Source organism: Eucyclogobius newberryi, unplaced genomic scaffold, assembly GCF_026437365.1.
Source record: "Eucyclogobius newberryi isolate DKJ021-1_F unplaced genomic scaffold, fEucNew1.0.hap1 SCAF_15, whole genome shotgun sequence".
Lineage (NCBI taxonomy): Eukaryota > Metazoa > Chordata > Actinopteri > Gobiiformes > Gobiidae > Eucyclogobius > Eucyclogobius newberryi.
Genome location: NW_027315779.1, coordinates 10,268,569 through 10,288,741, shown reverse-complemented (window position 1 = coordinate 10,288,741; position 20,173 = coordinate 10,268,569). Strand labels below are relative to the sequence as shown.

Sequence of the window (20,173 nt, the reverse complement as noted above, 5' to 3'; positions counted from 1 at the left end):
ATGTTTGCGAAATGTATTCCAGCAAAATGGTCCTCAGGTTTGTGATTTTTGGCGGTTTTTAAACATTTCAGTGAATCTTGATGTGAAATGTCTGCAAGGCCCACGTCAGCTTTGAACTGAATTAAAAACACTATTTCACCACGGCCCCTGGATAACCAGGGGCCGTTTATTATACTTCTCTTTTTTCAATCATAAACACTGTACATTGAAGTTTTTGGCATAACTTCCTGACACTTGATTGATCTTTTGTGTTTCCGTCAGATTGGATTTAGTTTTTCTCATTTTTGTGTCCATCCTCTGCATCATTCATTTTTGCTGCTCCTGAATTATAAATCCGAAGTTACGCTCCGACAGTTAGTCTTTAAATTAAGCTCTGTTTACGACGACGGCGGACAAAGTTAGAGCACGATCAAATGCTCAGAATTAATTTAATTAATTTTTAATTCAATCAAAAACAAGAGGAGCTAAAGAGGCGCTAAAGAGGCGCTAAAGAGGAGCTAAAGAGGTGCTAAAGAGACGCTAAAGAGGAGCTAAAGAGGAGCTAAAGAGGCGCTAAAAAGGAGCTAAAGAGGAGCTAAAGAGGAGCTAAAGAGACGCTAAAGAGGAGCTAAAGAGGAGCTAAAGAGGCGCTAAAAAGGAGCTAAAGGGGAGCTAAAGAGGAGCTAAAGAGGCGCTAAATAGGAGCTAAAGAGGCGCTAAAGAGGAGCTAAAGAGGAGCTAAAGAGGCGCTAAAGAGGTGCTAAAGAGGAGCTAAAGAGGAGCTAAAGAGGAGCTAAAGAGGCGCTAAAAAGGAGCTAAATAGGAGCTAAAGAGGAGCTAAAGAGGAGCTAAAGAGGAGCTAAAGAGGCGCTAAAGAGGAGCTAAAGAGGAGCTAAAGAGGAGCTAAAGAGGCGCTAAAAAGGAGCTAAAGAGGAGCTAAAGAGGCGCTAAAGGGGAGCTAAAGTTAATCCTCCATCTGACCATAACTTAATGATAAATAAAGATAAGATAAGCTTTATTTGTCCCAAAACAGATAAAGCTGTGCCGGTGCCGCTGGGAAAAGGACTCTCCGTAAACAATAGACTCATAACATCCACAGTTCCCGCTCGCACACAAACAGATGCTTCGGGCCTGAATCACTTCCTCCCGAAGCAGAAACACAATGGGCCGACGCCGCGTCCCGGACGAAGCTCGGCACTTCCTCAGCCAAACGAGAAACGGCGCTCAGAGCGGAGGGGCGCGTCGCCACAAACGGGGGAAACGCGCCGAAATAGCGACCGAGCGCAAACAAAGCTTTATTGTAGCCACGACGCTACAAGACGAGCGCGAAAGAAGAAGCGAGAAGAACATTTAGTGAGTGGCGTCATTAACATGTTCTCTCATTTAATCTCAGTTAATCCTTTGAAAATACCAGATTTTGTGGAATAGTGAACGACACATTTTCGCTGCGTCTTCGACAGATTTGCATGACATTTAAAAATCCAGCTTTTATCTTTGCAATTGCATCATAAAGAGCCGTTTGTTTCCTCTAAAGTCAAGCCCGATCCTGTTTCACGCTCTTAGATCTCATGGCGTTTGGAGGAGGGTTCGGCACGCGGCGCCACCTGCTGCGCTTAAACGGGACACTTACCCTTCGCGGCGCCCCCTGCTGCGCTTAAACGGGACACTCACCCTTCGTGGCGCCCCCTGCTGCGCTCAAACGGGACGCTCACCCTTCGCGGCGCCCCCTGCTGCGCTTAAACGGGACAGTCACCCTTCGCGGCGCCCCCTGCTGCGCTCAAACGGGACGCTCACCCTTCGCGGCGCCCCCTGCTGCGCTTAAACGGGACAGTCACCCTTCGTGGCGCCCCCTGCTGCGCTCAAACGGGACGCTCACCCTTCGCGGCGCCCCCTGCTGCGCTCATACGGGACACTCACCCTTCGCGGCGCCCCCTGCTGCGCTCAAACGGGACACTCACCCCTCGCGCCGCCCCCTGCTGCGCTCAAACGGGACGGTCACCCTTCGCGGCGCCCCCTGCTGCGCACAAACGGGACGGTCACCCTTCGCGGCGCCCCCTGCTGCGCTCAAACGGGACGCTCACCCTTTGCGGCGCCCCCTGCTGCGCTCAAACGGGACGCTCACCCTTCGCGGCGCCCCCTGCTGCGCTCAAACGGGACACTCACCCCTCGCGCCGCCCCCTGCTGCGCTCAAACGGGACGCTCACCCTTCGCGGCGCCCCCTGCTGCGCTCAAACGGGACGCTCACCCTTCGCGGCGGCCCCTGCTGCGCTCAAACGGGACAGTCACCCTTCGCGGCGCCCCCTGCTGCGCTCAAACGGGACGCTCACCCTTCGCGGCGCCCCCTGCTGCGCTCAAACGGGACGCTCACCCTTCGCGGCGCCCCCTGCTGCGCTCAAACGGGACGCTCACCCTTCGCGGCGCCCCCTGCTGCGCTCAAACGGGACGCTCACCCTTCGCGGCGCCCCCTGCTGCGCTCAAACTGGACAGTCACCCTCCGCGGCGCCCCCTGCTGCGCTCAAACGGGACGCTCACCCTTCGCGGAGCCCCCTGTTGCGCTCAAACGGGACGCTCACCCTTCGCGGCGCCCCCTGCTGCGCTCAAACGGGACAGTCACCCTTCGCGGCGCCCCCTGCTGCGCTCAAACGGGACGCTCACCCTTCGCAGCGCCCCCTGCTGCGCTCAAACGGGACAGTCACCCTTCACGGCGCTCCCTGCTGCGCTCAAACGGGACAGTCACCCTTCGCGGCGCCCCCTGCTGCGCTCAAACGGGACGCTCACCCTTCGCAGCGCCCCCTGCTGCGCTCAAACGGGACAGTCACCCTTCACGGCGCTCCCTGCTGCGCTCAAACGGGACAGTCACCCTTCGCGGCGCCCCCTGCTGCGCTCAAACGGGACGCTCACCCTTCGCAGCGCCCCCTGCTGCGCTCAAACGGGACAGTCACCCTTCACGGCGCCCCCTGCTGCGCTCAAACGGGACAGTCACCCTTCGCGGCGCCCCCTGCTGCGCTCAAACGGGACACTCACCCTTCGCGGCGCCCCCTGCTGCGCTCAAACGGGACGCTCACCCTTCGCAGCGCCCCCTGCTGCGCTCAAACGGGACAGTCACCCTTCGCGGCGCCCCCTGCTGCGCTCAAACGGAACGCTCACCCTTCGCGGCGCCCCCTGCTGCGCTCAAACGGGACGCTCACCCTTTGCGGCGCCCCCTGCTGCGCTCAAACGGGACGCTCACCTTTCGCGGCGCCCCCTGCTGCGCTCAAACGGGACAGTCACCCTTCGCGGCGCCCCCTGCTGCGCTCAAACGGGACGCTCACCCTTCGCAGCGCCCCCTGCTGCGCTCAAACGGGACAGTCACCCTTCACGGCGCCCCCTGCTGCGCTCAAACGGGACAGTCACCCTTCGCGGCGCCCCCTGCTGCGCTCAAACGGGACACTCACCCTTCGTTTGGCTCGACGCAGATCCAGTCGCAGCTCCGCACTTTTGTTCAGTGTTTTTAATCTCCTGAAACACAGAAAAACGCTTTAGCTCGATGCTGCTTCGCCTCCTCGTGGCTCGACTGTATTCTTTTTTTGTGTGCATAATTTGCCATTTATTGTGTTTGTTCCACTCATGCAACACGAGGACCACCACTGCCAAATAATCAACCACAAAATGTGAAATGAAAAAATAAATAGGAAAAGAATAAATCTAAATAATAATACATGGAAATACAATAATAAAAAAGGTAAAATAATGGGGAAAAATTAAGAATGTTTTGTAATGAAAATATGTATAACAATAATAATAAGATAAAGAATAAATAAATAAAATAAATAAAATAAATAAAATAAATAAAATAAATAGAAAAAATTAAAAACATAAAAACAAAAAACAAAACAAATAAAAAATCAATAAAATCAATAAAATAAATGAAATAATAATAATAATAAATAAAAATAAAAATAAAAATAAAAATAGAAATAGAAATAGAAATAGAAATAGAAATAGAAATAGAAATAGAAATAGAAATAGAAATAGAAATAGAAACAGAAAGAGAAATAAAAATAATAAAAATAAATTAAATTAAAGCTAAATAAAACCAACAAGGAGGGGCTGTCGGGTTATACATACATGCATATAATGTATAGCAAAACATTTGTATTCGTTCAGTGGTTCTCATACGTTTGACTTTAATTTTAAAATGGTACAAACAGTGTTCTGTCTGTTGTAGCTTTAGTTTCCACTCATTTAAGTTACATCGAGTTTGCAAAGAAAGTTTCAAACCGTTCAAAGACACCAAACAGGTAAAGCTGAGCACTAAAGCCACAGAGTTCCTCTGCGCTGGTCTGTTTGCTCAGCTTTATCAGCCGTTAAACGTTGTGCTTTCACAAACTTTGGGCTTTACTTAAAACAAAGCGTTCCCCAAAGGAAAGTGTCAATAAAGTAAATGAAGAGTGAAACGATCGAACGTTGACACACATTCGTCGCTGACTCGACACGGGGAAACGCATTAAACATTAAACAATAGCGGGCGGAGATTATCTTACATTTTTACACCATTAAATTGATCCAAAACCACTTTCACCTCACGGGAACAGAACAATGACTTAAAGGAGCACCGTGTAGCTTTTACGCCATATTCTAATAAAACATTGCAGGGGAATTATATATAAATGATGTCAATACATTAATCTGGACAGTTACTCTACTATATGACAAACTACTGGGAAACAGAAGGTCATCTTGTTGTGACGGATGAAGAGTGGGAACATGTGTGTCCGTCCCAGAAGAGGAGCTCAAAGTCACATGTTTGTCCGTCCTAGAGGAGGAGCTCAAAGTCACATGTTTGTCCGTCCCAGAGGAGGAGCTCAAAGTCACATGTTTGGAGGGAGTTTTGCTGTAAAAATGTGTCACGTTTCCTCAGAATACGTGTCAAAGTGCTCATTATTCACAGGGAAATGCGAACACCACGAGGCCTCAGAACTCCTGCCGCGGACACGATGAATGAATTACCTTTGGATCGTACTTAGGAAAAGTCTGTCGGCTTTTTCACGTTTCGATTGTTTCACTCGCCTCTTCAAGTGTCACACAGAGACTTTATTCGGACACTTTATTGTGAAATCTCCCTTACCTGCAGAGCGAGTCGACGGCGTCTTCGTCCAGGAAGGCATGGTCGTGTTTGGCCCAGTCCAGGTCGATCGGGAACGTCCCATCTGTGACACAAACGGAAAAATCAATCATCGATGCATAAAGCGGATCGATTTTGTGATAATAACAACAACAACGGCTTTCACCTCTGAACAGCTGAACGTACTGAGGAAATCCCGCCGCTCTCAGCCAATCGCACGCCTCCCTGGCTTCAATCTCTGCAAACAGCATAATTTTCGGTCATTCCGTTGGTTTGCGTATTTGCCGCCGATCGATGCGTTTTTGTTGAGTTTATTGCACTTAATAGACGGTAAGAAAAAAAAACAGGGCAAAGTGAGTCGTTCGGGACCAGGAAGTGGACGGTAGGATCCGGCCGGAAAGTCTGGACGCCGCGGTTCGTCCGACACGTCAGAGAGAAGATGGACTTGTTTCAGACCTGTTTTAGACCTGCTCTAGTCCTGGTTTAGTCCTGGTTTAAACCTGTTTTAGACCCGTTTTAAACCTTTTTTAGACTTGTTCTAGTCCTGTTTTAGTCCTGTTTTAGTCCTGGTTTAGTCCTGGTTTAGTCCTGTTCTAGTCCTGGTTTAGTCCTGGTTTAGACCTGTTCTAGTCCTATTCGAGTCCTGTTTTAGTCCTGGTTTAGTCCTGTTTTAGTCCTGGTTTAATGCTCGTTTAGTCCTGGTTTAGACCTGTTCGAGTCCTGTTTTAGTCCTGTTTTAGTCCTGGTTTAGTGCTGGTTTAGTCCTGGTTTGGTCCTGGTTTGGTCCTGTTCGAGTCCTGTTTTAGACCTCTTCATTTACTTTATTGACAGTTTATTGCACTTAATACATGGTAAGAAAACAAACAGGGCAAAGTGAGTCGTTCGGGACCAGGAAGTGGACGGAAGGATCCGGCCGGCAGTGTTGGGAAAGTTCACTTTCTACATGAACTAGTTCAGTTCATAATTCAAAATTTTGAACTAAGTTCACAGCTCCAAAAAATGAACTAGTTCAGTTCTTTTTTTCCAATATTATGCAATAATTGTTCTAAATTATTCCACAGCCCATATACAACCACAGGCAGCAATTATTGTATTAGTTTATTGCTGAAAATATGTGTCAGATTTCATCTTCATATCCAATTTTGAATCCTTACACAACCAGGATTTACATTCACATTGAAGGGACCAGACTTCCCCCATGTGTTGCTGTCCAGCACCACACTAGCAGCAGTAGCAGCTTTCAGTCCCACAGTATTTTCTCAAAAACATGAGGGACAACTTGCTGGACAAAGTTTGCACAGAAATGTTAGATTGTTCCCATTCTCACCGACCTTATCATGAAACTCACGTAACTGGTCGTAGGGCGACTCCTGCTGCTCTGTCGCGGTCGCGTCCGTGCTGCTTTTTGTTTTGATGCGCATGCGCAGTCCGGTGCGACACACGAAATCTCTGTCTGCGCATCTATCGCCTCTACAACTGGAGCTCTCACACTTGCCAGACACAGGCTCTTTTGGGGCACACTTAACGGTGTGTTTTTCGCCTGGAAGTCTGTAGCAATCTGACACTTTATTGAACGAAAATAAAAAGAACGAAAGTGCCGTTCACAGACACCAGAATGAACGCGTTCACAGTTTCGTTCGTCAGCAGTAATACCGTTCGTTCAGTTCTCGTTCACCAAAATTATGAACGCGTTCATGAACTTTCGTTCAATGAACGCGTTCAGGTACAACACTGCCGGCCGGAAAGTCTGGACGCCACGGTTCGTCCGACACGTCAGAGAGAAGATGGACTTGTGGATTTTGGTGTAAGACGACCAGCTTGAGGTCATTTAACATTTTGTGGCCCATTACATTTACTTATGTATTTCATCTTTTTTCAGCCGCCTGCAGAACCCCGCCTGCAGAACCCCGCCTGTAGAACCCCGCCTGCAGAACCCCGCCTGCAGAACCCCGCCTGTAGAACCCCGCCTGCAGAACCCCGCCTGCAGAACCCCGCCCCAAAAACACCCAAACACTTCACTACTTTTACTTACTGTTTCGTTTAAAGTCTTTACAATAATCCCCATGTATCACGCGCTATAACGCACTCTGATATTGATACGATAATTATTCACCACGATGACAGCGAGCTAACAAACATTAGCATGCTAACGCCGCACTTCCTGCTTCACTGAGAATAAAACACTTTACATTTTAGACTTAATTCACTTAATTACTGGTCACAATCTGGTTGATTCACACCCTGAAGGTTTATTGATTTGGGACGTGATTGGAAGTAAACATTTTAACTATTGATCAATTGATAAATTAGTTCTGGTTTGAAAAAATAAATAAATAAATCATTAAAATGTCAAATCTCAGTGTTTTGTTTTTCATAATATTCATGAAATATCTGAAGTCGGTCGCATTAGCGTTCTGAATGTGACGCTACCAAAATATCACATGAAAAAGCGACTCCTTCTGTGGGTTGAAGGTGTAGGCGCACTGCGGTAAAAGGCTTTGCACTTCCAGCGTCCCACACCCAAACTCGTTAGCCGCAGAATGATTAGCTCGTTAGCCTAATTAACCCATCGGCGTCTTAATGAAAGCCATCAGCAGCGGCGGTGTCAATTCTCATCAGCCGCGACACACGCCAGAGGAGAACGCTTTGGTCCGGATCCAGAGCAGGAGCTGAGAAGGTCTGAGAAGGTCTGTTTTAGTCCAGTTTAAGTCCAGTTTAAGTCTTTTTTAGTCCTGTTTTAGTCCTGTTTTAGTCCTGTTTTAGACCTGTTTTAGACCTGGTTTAGTCCTAGTTTCGACCTGGTTTTGTCCTGTTCTAGTCCTGGTTTTGTCCTGTTCTAGTCTTGTTTTAGACCTGTTTTGGACCTGCTGTGAGTGTGAACACTCCGTAGACCAGGACTCCCACAGGACCAGAACAAACCAGAGTCCAGATTTAGTCCTGGTTAAACCCTGAGTCCAGTCCTGGTTTAGTCCTGGTTTATTCCTGGTTTAGTCCTGGTTTAGGCATGTTCTAGTCCTGGTTTAGTCCTGGTTTAGTCCTGGTTTAGTCCTGGTTAAACCCTGAGTCCAGTCCTGCTTTAGTCCTGGTTTAGTCCTGGTTTAGTCCTGGTTTAGTAATGGTTAAACCCTGAGTCAAGTCCTGGTTTAGTCCTGGTTTAGTCCTGGTTTAGTCCTGGTTTAGTCCTGGTTTAGTAATGGTTAAACCCTGAGTCCAGTCCTGGTTTAGTCCTGGTTTAGTCCTGGTTAAACCCTGAGTCCAGTCCTGCTTTAGTCCTGGTTTAGTCCTGGTTTCGTCCTGGTTTAGTCCTGGTTTAGTCCTGGTTTAGTCCTGGTTAAACCCTGAGTCCAGTCCTGCTTTAGTCCTGGTTTAGTCCTGGTTTAGTCCTGGTTTAGTCCTGGTTTAGTCCTGGTTAAACTCTGAGTCCAGTCCTGCTTTAGTCCTGGTTTAGTCCTGGTTTAGTCCTGGTTTAGTCCTGGTTTAACCTCGGTCCTTGCTCAGCCACAACGTGATGCAAACTTCATCGTCGTTACTCACTTTTGATCAACATGTTATGCGTCTTCTGATTAGACACAAACACACACTTCCATTTCGTCTCGATAAATCCACGAGAGGAAAAAAGCCGGACTGAGCTCGTCTTCGGACCGTGTGCGTTTTGTCGCGTCCGTGTTAAGTTATTGTGGAGTTTCCGCTCCAGCGCGCCACTCCTCTTCCTCTCCTGCCACTATTTACACCGCGGACGGGGGAAAACAACCAAAGGAAACGCTTGGGGCTCCGAGAGAGAGAGATGCAGACGCGAGGGGCAAAGGTCAGAGGTTTATTCGATGATGGCTCGCGTCATCATTGTCAAATATCGATCATTCCGGCGGCGTTGAAGTTAGCACGTTAGCGACTGGGAGGAAGCGAACGGACTAACTTACAAAGAAACATCGCCAAGGTCTCGTTGTGCACGACTTTAATGTCCCAAAACACAGATACAGCAACATTTGAACCGATAACGTCAAGAACTGCGACACCGGCAGCGGTTTAGCGCCACTTTAGCAATTATTTCAGTCGTTCGAGGAGGGATAAGTGTCTTGCCCAAGGGACTCGAACCGCCGATCTTCAGCTCAGACGACACATACTCTACCAACTGAGCTACTGGTCTTCACATTTCCCTCTGTCCCAGAAGTGATTAGGTCCTCAGACATTTTCTATTTTACAGCTCAGGGTTTCACTGATCAAACTTGGACTTTGAAGAGTTTTGGCTTATGATTGTTGAACACATTTTATTTCGTCCAGTCGCTTGTTGAACAGTTTATATTTATGAATATTTAACTTCATACATTATGTCTCTTCAGTCGGTACGACAGGCGAAGCTTGTGAAAGGACCGGCTCTTTCTAAGACCACAATGAGCACAGACCACTTACCGTATTATTCAGTAAATGTGGACCTGGATTCTCTAATAATACACTTTAATACGGACTAATGGAGCCCTTTGATGGAGCCCTTTAATGGAGCCCTTTGATGGAGCCCTTTAATGGAGCCCTTTGATGGAGCCCTTTGATGGAGCCCTTTAATGGAGCCCTTTGATGGAGTCCTTTAATGGAGCCCTTTGATGGAGCCCTTTAATGGAGCCCTTTAATGGAGCCCTTTGATGGAGCCCTTTGATGGAGCCCTTTGATGGAGCCCTTTAATGGAGCCCTTTGATGGAGCCCTTTGATGGAGCCCTTTAATGGAGCCCTTTGATGGAGCCCTTTAATGGAGCCCTTTAATGGAGCCCTTTGATGGAGCCCTTTAATGGAGCCCTTTGATGGAGCCCTTTAATGGAGCCCTTTAATGGAGCCCTTTGATGGAGCCCTTTAATGGAGCCCTTTGATGGAGCCCTTTAATGGAGCCCTTTGATGGAGCCCTTTAATGGAGCCCTTTGATGGAGCCCGTTAATGGAGCCCTTTGATGGAGCCCTTTGATGGAGCCCTTTAATGGAGCCCTTTAATGGAGCCCTTTGATGGAGCCCTTTGATGGAGCCCTTTAATGGAGTCCTTTAATGGAGCCCTTTGATGGAGCCCTTTAATGGAGCCCTTTGATGGAGCCCTTTAATGGAGCCCTTTGATGGAGCCCTTTAATGGAGCCCTTTGATGGAGCCCTTTGATGGAGCCCTTTAATGGAGCCCTTTGATGGAGCCCTTTAATGGAGCCCTTTGATGGAGCCCTTTAATGGAGCCCTTTGATGGAGCCCTTTAATGGAGCCCTTTGATGGAGCCCTTTAATGGAGCCCTTTGATGGAGCCCTTTGATGGAGCCCTTTAATGGAGCCCTTTGATGGAGCCCTTTGATGGAGCCCTTTAATGGAGCCCTTTGATGGAGCCCTTTGATGGAGCCCTTTAATGGAGCCCTTTGATGGAGCCCTTTAATGGAGCCCTTTAATGGAGCCCTTTGATGGAGCCCTTTAATGGAGCCCTTTGATGGAGCCCTTTGATGGAGCCCTTTAATGGAGCCCTTTGATGGAGCCCTTTAATGGAGCCCTTTGATGGAGCCCTTTAATGGAGCCCTTTGATGGAGCCCTTTAATGGAGCCCTTTGATGGAGCTCTTTGATGGAGCCCTTTGATGGAGCCCTTTGATGGAGCCCTTTAATGGAGCCCTTTGATGGAGCCCGTTAATGGAGCCCTTTGATGGAGCCCTTTGATGGAGCCCTTTAATGGAGCCCTTTAATGGAGCCCTTTGATGGAGCCCTTTGATGGAGCCCTTTAATGGAGTCCTTTAATGGAGCCCTTTAATGGAGCGCTTTGATGGAGCCCTTTAATGGAGCCCTTTGATGGAGCCCTTTAATGGAGCCCTTTGATGGAGCCCTTTAATGGAGCCCTTTGATGGAGCCCTTTGATGGAGCCCTTTAATGGAGCCCTTTGATGGAGCCCTTTAATGGAGCCCTTTGATGGAGCCCTTTAATGGAGCCCTTTGATGGAGCCCTTTAATGGAGCCCTTTGATGGAGCCCTTTAATGGAGCCCTTTAATGGAGCCCTTTGATGGAGCCCTTTGATGGAGCCCTTTAATGGAGCCCTTTGATGGAGCCCTTTGATGGAGCCCTTTAATGGAGCCCTTTGATGGAGCCCTTTGATGGAGCCCTTTAATGGAGCCCTTTGATGGAGCCCTTTGATGGAGCCCTTTAATGGAGCCCTTTGATGGAGCCCTTTAATGGAGCCCTTTAATGGAGCTGTTAATAATGTACAGATTTGTGAAAGGAGCTGAAGAGGAGGTAAAGTCCCTCGGAACATCTGAGCTACGGCAAACGCAACTTTTCTTTTTGAACTTCTATTTAAACTCAAGTGAACAATATGAGAAAAAAACATCAATATTCAAAGATTGTTAAGGAATAATGGAGGATTTTTCGCCGATTTGAGAACTCAAGCAGAAGTGCGCATGTGCACTCCCCCCGAAAAGCCTCGTTGCTACATGTACGTTTGTTTATTAGCGCGACGGATCGCAGCATCTCTCGTCTCCCGTAGATTTACGTCTCTTCTGAGCTCGAACATTCTTTCTCTGTCTTAATTTTGTCCCGTACACTGAGGGAACTATATTATGATAGATCCATGCGCCTAGACACAGGGAAACGTGCTGCTCTCCTAGGGGGGAGCCGCACGAGGCTGCAGGTGAACGAGGCTCTGCGGGTGAACGAGGCTCTGCGGGTGAACGAGGCTCTCCCTCCCTCCCCTGGGCCCCCCTGCCCCTGGACCTCCCTCCCCTGGTCCTCCCTCCCCTGGGCCCCCCTGCCCCTGGACCTCCCTCCCCAGGGCTTCTCTCCCCCTGGACCTCCCTCCCCTGGCCCCCCCTCCCCCTGGGCCTGTGGGAGGAGCTTGTTTGCACACACAAACACTTCAGAGACGTCGTCACGTTCAAACAAAGGCGTTCATTCCAGGGCCGTGCAGAGAGCGTCAGCGGCCAAAGGGGACAAAAGGGACAAAATGGGTATTTGTCTTTAATATATTTAGTGGAATGGTTTTCTGTATTAATGATTATATAATTTTGATATTATTCCCCTTGAAAGTTCTTATTTGCATGCCTTAGTTAAGATTTCAAACAGGGGTATCAAACCGGCCCCCCAGACATTTTAATCTGGTGTTGCTGCATGAATGTCGACTCAGATTTGTGTCTCGGTGTCCACAAAGAACTGTTACTAGGGTCGATAAAGCTATTGTATTTATTTTAATGTTGTATTTCTTAAGTTATGTTCGGCCCTCAGCCTCAGCCGGGGCCCAAAAAACACGCCTGGTTCAGTTTCTTGGATATAATAACTCCAATAAACTCCAAGCCCAAGCGAGATTTGAACCATAAACCGGGTCGTTCATGAATCCATTCCAAATAAAGACGCCTCCTGAACGTGACCCTCCACCCGTACCAACTCCTCCGCCCGCGCTAACTCCTCCGCCCGAACCAACTCCTCCGCCCGAACCAACTCCTCCGCCCGTACCAACTCCTCCGCCCGCGCCAACTCCTCCGCCCGAACCAACTCCTCCGCCCGAACCAACTCCTCCGCCCGTACCAACTCCTCCGCCCGCACGAACATCTCCGCCCGCGCCAACTCCTTCAGCGGCACCAACTCCTCCGCCCGCAGATTTCACATTCAGATGGGCTAAACCCACAACTAAACCAGGACTAAACCCTCAACTAAACCAGGATTAAACCCACAACTAAACCAGGACTAAACCCACAACTAAACCAGGACTAAACCGTCAACTAAACCAGGACTAAACCCACAACTAAACCAGGACTAAACCGTCAACTAAACCAGGACTAAACCCACAACCAAACCAGGACTAAACCCTCAACTAAACCAGGACTAAACTGTCAACTAAACCAGGACTTAACCCACAACTAAACCAGGACTAAACCCACAACTAAACCAGGACTTAACCCACAACTAAACCAGGACTAAACCCACAACTAAACCAGGACTAAACCGTCAACTAAACCAGGACTTAACCCACAACTAAACCAGGACTAAACCCACAACTAAACCAGGACTAAACCCTCAACTAAACCAGGATTAAACCCACAACTAAACCAGGACTAAACCCTCAACTAAACCAGGACTAAACCCTCAACTAAGCCAGGACTAAACTCGCAACTAAACCAAGACTAAAAAGCGTGGACTCTCCAAACAGAGTTGATCTTCTGGTGAAGATTCGGTGGTCTGGGCGTTCGTCCATCGAGCTGAAGATCGGTGACTTGAGTCCATCTCTGTTCCCATACTGATCTTTTAAACTCGATTACAAACACAAACGTCCAACAGCTTCACACGTCCTTGTATCGATCAAAGAAAACCTAGGTTGGAGTTTGAATGTGACTATAACATTGTAATAACATTCCAGCCCCTTTTATCGCAATCGCTGGAAAACCTTGGTACAATTAAGGGCGTACAACTGACAAAGTTCCAGGTTTGGCATTAGCTTTCCGTGGCCGGATCAGTTGTGGCGAGCGTCAGAAAACAACTTCCAAACTCCATCGACTCTTTGTCAAAGTCGTTCTTGTTGCAAAGGGCTTTTTGAGCCGGGCCTCGGCCTTAACGAGCCTCGATGTCGTGTTTGGGGATTTACGATGGATCCGCGCGTCTCCGTCGTCTTGTTATTGCTGTCTGAAGTTCAGCTCCGTGTCGGTCCTTAAGCCTCATTTCCATACGGCGGGCCACTTTGGATCTGACCATGTTTGTGAACCATCAGTCACGTTTTGTGGGCCGTCGTCAAGGCGATGCACCTGGAAACATCTGGACCAATCGTCAATCATAGTCATGTCGACAATATTGAATGGTTAGAGCGTTCCGACTCAATTTGGAAATGGACAAAAGTGACAGACTTTGGGCCGGGCGAGACTCTTATTTTGGGCTGGGCGAGAGTCTTATTTTGGGCCGGGCGAGACTCTTATTTTGGGCTGGTCGAGAGTCTTATTTTGGGCCGGGCGAGACTTTTATTTTGGGCCGGGCGAGACTTTTATTTTGGGCCGGACGAGACTCTTATTTTGGGCCGGGCGAGACTTTTATTTTGGGCCGGACGAGACTCTTATTTTGGGCCAGGCGAGAGTCTCCCGGGAGCTAAGGGTCACAGACTAAGGGTCACAGACGGACTCCAGGGAGCTAAGGGTCACAGACTAAGGGTCACAGACGGACTCAAGGGAGATAAGGGTCACAGACGAAGGGTCACAGACGGACTCCCGGGAGCTAAGGGTCACAGACGGACTCCCGGGAGCTAAGGGTTGCAGACAGACTCCCGGGGGCTAAAGGTCACAGATGGACTTCCTGGAGCTAAGGGTCACAGACAAAGGGTCACAGACGAAGGGTCACAGACGAAGGGTCACAGACGGACTCCCGGGAGCTAAGGGTCACAGACGGACTCCCGGGAGCTAAGAGACACAAACACACAATTACAATATAAGAATTTAGTTAGAACAAAGAATGACTAAATGTTAATAAAGATATATATTTTAAACGTGTGGTCATGTTTACAGACGCTTCACTGTATTCCTGTGAACACTTCTGCTGCTCTTTGCGGCTTATATTGTTTGCTTTCCTCGTCTTATTAAACTTTATTAAAAGCTGATCTTTACAGCGGCTCTGACCCATTTGAGATTCAACACAGTCCTTATTATTAACTTTGGCATTAAGGTAAATGTCAGCGGATTGCGCCCGGCGAGTGAGTCACCGACCAGATCAAATGAGTCGAGAACGAGTGGACGCGGAAACACTCGTCGCAGACTCGTTTAAGGTCAGTCCAGAGTGATTAATGGTGACCGTTTGAAGAGCAAATAAGGAGCTGGGGTTTGAGTGGTGCTTTTGCTTGAAATATGTCCCTACACGACCGAAGTCAAGCAGCTGGACCGGAGTGGGACGGCGTCAAGCACTGCTGCATTTCATCCACTCAGCTGTAGGGGGCGCACTGTAAAAGAGGTCCGCTTTGCCTTACCTGACCTCTGCCCTCTCTGACGTCACACTGAGCTGAAATAGTTTGAAGCTGTGAGAAATGCGTCAAGCCTGCGTGGTAGGGCATGCTAGGGCGTGGTAGAGCGTGGTAAGGCGTGGTAGGGCGTGGTAGAGCATGGTAGGGCGTGGTAGAGCGTGATAGGGCGTGATAGGGCTTGGTAGAGCGCGGTGGGGCGTGGTAGGGCATGGTAGAGCGTGGTAGGGAGTGGTAGAGCATGATAGGGCGTGGTAGAGCGTGATAGGGCGTGGTAGAGCATGATAGGGTGTGGTAGGGCGTGGTAGGGCGTGGTAGTGCGTGGTAGGGCGTGGTAAGGCGTGGTAGAGCGTGGTAGGGCATAGTAGGGCGTGGTAGGGTGTGGTAGGGCAGTACATATGCTCTGCGGGCAAGCACGAGCGGCACACTTTGATATTAGCTGGAGCGTGGTGCAGAGGCTAACTGCTATTGTTTTAGCGCGCTGATGCCGGGGCCAACAGCGCCGTACAGATGGGCGGAGTCAGGCATTCTTTGGGCGCCGCTGGACGGGGGTGTCGGGTGCTCCAGGCTGGTGTGTGGCACCTCATTGTCATTGTGTGTAAATGTATCGTATTGTCGGTACTGCGCTTGTGGTATCTGTATTGTTTAGAGTTCAGCCGCCTCCCCTTTTTGAGGACTGCTGTATTATACCATTACAGGGGTCGGGTCGTTTGCGGTTCGACCACCAACGCTTTCTGAGGGAAATCGGGTTGGAATAATAATAATTGAAGCTCTAAATAAATAAATAAATCATCTTTTGTTAATCTATTTCCCGTCCATCAGTTTTACTTCCTTAGCCTCATGCTAGCTTTTGTTTATTTTAGGTCCTTTGCCTTCTCTCAGGTAGCGTTGTTAAGGTAAAGGTAAGCTAACTTTATATGTACCCGAGGGTAGATTTGGTTGCAGGTAAAAAGAGTGGGCTGCTCACACACACATAGACAACATTAATGACATTGACAGAAAACGGGCAGTGACACAACAGAGACGACTAGTGCTCCAGACATAGAGACATGGATAAAAAGTATACAAACAGTTAATAATGTCAGAATACAGCGGATAAAATACAGAGTAAATGCCATCATAGATACAAAAAAGAATAAATAGATAAATAGGTTAAGATAAGATATTCCTTTATTGTCCCACATGGGGAAATTTCATTGGTGCAACGCATGTAGATACAGAGGTAGATACAGAGGTAGATACAGAAGAACAGATCACTTATAGGAAGTCTGAAAAACACTTTCAGTAGAAGATAAATAAATAAAAACTCCCATAGACAAATAAATAAATACCATTGCATGTGATCCCCACAGTAATTGCACATGAATATGTGTCACGACAGCACATAGATTGCACATGAATTTCACAGTAATTGCACATGAATTCCAACAGCAATTGCACATATGACAGAATTGCACATCAGTATTAGGTTAGGTCAGTATTGCGCCGGGATAACGTGACGATCTCCGGGTAAGACGACAGTTCTCCGCAGTTTCATGAGTTCCTCCTTTGTGGAAACGCGGTACGAGCCGGGGGGCGGGGCCGGAGCCGGGGGGCGGGGCCGGAGCCGGGGGACTCAGAGCCAAGACACATCGCAACGACACGACGAAAACACTCAATCCAGCCGAATAAAGTCAAAACAAGTTAATTTAAAGCGATTCCAGTGCGTGTCCCGATCGTTCGTGAAGTTCCTCTTTCATATAAACGTGTATATAAACGTGTACCGACGACACGCCGTACTTTAGCGCGGCCGGAGGGCGCGGGGGGGGGGGGGGGGGCTGGTGGGCTCGCTCGGAGCTAGCTCACGTCACAACAACACGACGAACGCAACGAAAAACGCTCAAATCCAGCCGAAAAAAGTCAAAAACAATTGAATTAGAAAACTATTCCAGCGCGTGTCCCTATCGTACAGTAAAATAGAAAAAATATACTAACTATATTTACAAAATATAGGAGATAAAGCACAATAAGTGTGAGAAAGAAGAGAGAGCGTTTACACCGGGCTGCCAGCTGTACCAGCGCCTTATGACGTTAAGAGGGCTGTGCAGTCTGGCTATTTAGTATTTTAATAGCTGAGGGAACAAAACTGCCCCTGTATCTCTTTGTTTTGCACAGAGGCATTATGTACCTGCGGCCTGATGGAAGAAGCTGAAATTCAGCATTTAGTGGATGGGATCCGTCTTCTAAGAAGGACCCAACAAGCCTCTGTAGCTGTCTAGTGAGGAGGGATTCTGGGTTCAGCTGTGGCTCTCCAATCAGCCTACTAGCCCACCTCACAATTTGGTTAAGGGAGTTCTTATTTTTTAAGGGTAGGTTGCTGAACCAAGACACCAGGCTGAAGGAGATGACTGATTCAATGAAGCAGCGGTAGAACATGGTGAGCATTGTTCTGTCTATGTGGAAAGAGGACAGTTTCCTCAGGCAGTGCAAACGCTGGTTCCCCTTTTTGTACACGGCTTCACAGTTTGCCTCAGTTTAGCTTGTTATCAATGATAGTCCCAAGATATTTATAATGATTTACACACTCCACTGTCTGACCTTTTATGCAGGTAAGTTCCTTAGTCCTCTGGAGTTTCCTAAAATCTATATTCATGTCTTTGGTTTTGAAGATGTTCATCTGTAAAAAGGACGTGTCACACCAATCTACGAAATCCTGGACAACTGGACCATGACTCGTTTCGTTCCCTTGTAGCAGGCTCACAATGACAGAGTCATCTGCATACTTTAGTATAAATCTGTCTTCCCTGCTGCTGCGGCACATGTTGGTGTAGAGAATGAACAGGAGAGGGGACAGAACACAGCCCTGAGGAGAGCCAGTGGAGGAACAGATCTGGTCAGACAGTACTCCATTGACTCGCACTCTTTGTGTCCTATTAGTTAAAAAATCTAAAACCCAGCCAACAAGATTGTGACTCAAATCAAATTGCTCTAGGAGTCGTTCTGTTAAAATGTGGGGTTGGATTGTGTTAAAAGCTGAAGAGAAATCTATAAATAAAAGCTTAGCATGTGTTCCCTTTCCTTCCAGACGTTTAAAAAGCATGTTCATCAAAGTGACCGTGGCATCCTAAATAATATAAATGTGACCATTTATCCTCAATACCTCTGTGTGGCCTGTACGCAAACTGGAATTGGTCAATATCAGACTCTGTTTTCGTTGTTGGTTCTTTTCATTATATATTTTATACATTTTCTTCGTATCTATTAAACTTTATAATAAAACCCAATCGGATCTGAGTAAACGGAAATCCTAGACGTCAAGTTTACGATGCAGGGTTTCGCATAATGCTAACGTCTATGCTATACGCTAGTCTAGTGCTACGTTATATAAACTTTAACTCAAATTTACAGCAAGAGCCACGTGAGGAAGCAGCATGTTTTTTCTGGTGAAGGGTCCGCCACCTGCTGTTTAAAATGACAAGAAGTAGAGCTGAGTCCCTCTGTGATGTCATCAGTGTGCGACACAGAGACAGTTTACACCGACACACTTTTCTGACAGTTTAAACCATGGTTGGACTAAATAAAGGTGTTTTATGGTATTATTGTGTGCCAGGTCAGAACTGTTGTGTCATTTATGTAGAGTTTGGCTCTTGTTTACAGTCTGGTTGCTAGGTAACACCTGTGGAATACTTCTGCCTGTGTCATATTTGTGCTCACGTCCAACCAGGAAGTAAGAGCAGAGAGCATATTTTCAAAACGATCTCACACCATCCCAACTAGAGATGTCACGATATCACATTTTAGAGTTGTGATTATTGTGAGGGAAAAAACATCACGATTTAACGATCAGTCACGATTATTGAGACGAAACAACAGCAAAATCGTTACTTTTCCTTAATTTCCTTCACTCTCATCTCGCTGTCACGTGACTCTTCCTTCCTTAAGTTTGTGAGCGCTTTACCAAACGGAACTTTCTGTATGACAAAAGAAAGTTAAATGTGACAAAAACAGCCAAATGAAAAAAAATATTTTACATTTACGTCTATTTTAGCCATTTATATTTAGAACCAAAAAAACTAAAATTTGCTTCTAAAATGGTCACGATGATCAGTTTTCTTGGTTCTCGCGATTATATTGTGACCTGAACAATCACGATTCCTTAACTTATGAACCAAATGTGTTAAATGTACAAAATACATCCTCAGCTTGATCCAGTAAACACATCTTTCACACAAAACACGGACGTAACGTGACAGGAAAACAAAACGACTTCGAAAACACGACTCGAGGTTGATAAGGGAGCGAGTTCGCGGCTCTCAGATGCCGATAAGCCGGTGGAGTCGAGAGCTTTGCCGCCGAAAGGTCAGAGATGGGAAATCGTTGCGGACTGAAGGTCGCAGCATTAGCGGCGGGATCCGAACGAACGCCACGCGAGGTCAGACGGGTCGGACGGGTGTGCCTGAGTGGACACGGCGGCAGAACCTTTTACACATCTAAACCCCGGACAAAGTGGACCGTGACGAGGTTTCACCAGAAGAACTGGGATTCAACCTCAGAGTGTCACAAAATATGACCGAATCTGAGTGAAAGACGTTCAAACACATTTATTGTTGTGTCTTACAGCATTTGTTTATTTAAATGAACATTATGGATCCTGATTTTTAGATTTTACTGGACTAATGCATGTCTTTAAATCATTTTTCATTTTGTCCAAAGACACTTTACATTTGAGGCTTCGAATAGAAAACGAGCTCACTCATTTCTACTCTGGAAACACAAACTCGTTGCTGCCTTTGTTGCTTTTTGTTCTTTTGAAGTCAGAACGTTTTAAAGGTTGAGTATGATGACCTGGACAAACGGAGGAACAAACCAGCCACCTTCTGGTCAGCAAACGGCACCCTCTACATCCCGACCTTCCCTTGTCGTCGTTGTTTGCAGAGACGCGCGCGACAATCGGACTCGCGCGTGACGGCGGCTCCAACACGACTTCATTCCTGACCCACTTTCCTCGTCTTGGCTCGTCTCTTTCGGGGCCCGTCTCTTCGGGGCCCGTCTCTGACCGTGATCGCTTCGTTCCGCCGAGTCTGCGTGAGCCGCTTTTACCGGCTGTTAGCAGTGGTTAGCTCGTGCTAGCGCGGTAGCCTTTAGCGATGGCCTGGTTTCTCCGTGAACTCAAAACCGATGTTCCGCGAGTGTT

The 20,173-nt window shown here is 47.7% G+C and overlaps 1 protein-coding gene across 1 annotated transcript in view; it reads right to left on the bottom strand.

Annotated features, from left to right (window-relative positions):
* The window catches only part of LOC140360670 (rho GTPase-activating protein 7), a 42,420-nt gene extending 33,734 nt beyond the window's left edge, over nt 1-8,686 (bottom strand). The window contains exons 1-4 of the mRNA XM_072445996.1: nt 8,618-8,686; nt 5,250-5,321; nt 5,087-5,168; nt 3,414-3,477 (exon numbers count right to left, since the gene is read on the bottom strand). Coding sequence (XP_072302097.1) covers nt 3,414-3,477; nt 5,087-5,168; nt 5,250-5,321; nt 8,618-8,630 — 231 coding nt within the window. The 5' untranslated portion in view covers nt 8,631-8,686. The remainder of the gene's footprint in view (nt 1-3,413; nt 3,478-5,086; nt 5,169-5,249; nt 5,322-8,617) is intronic.
* Between the last annotated feature and the right edge of the window lie 11,487 nt (nt 8,687-20,173).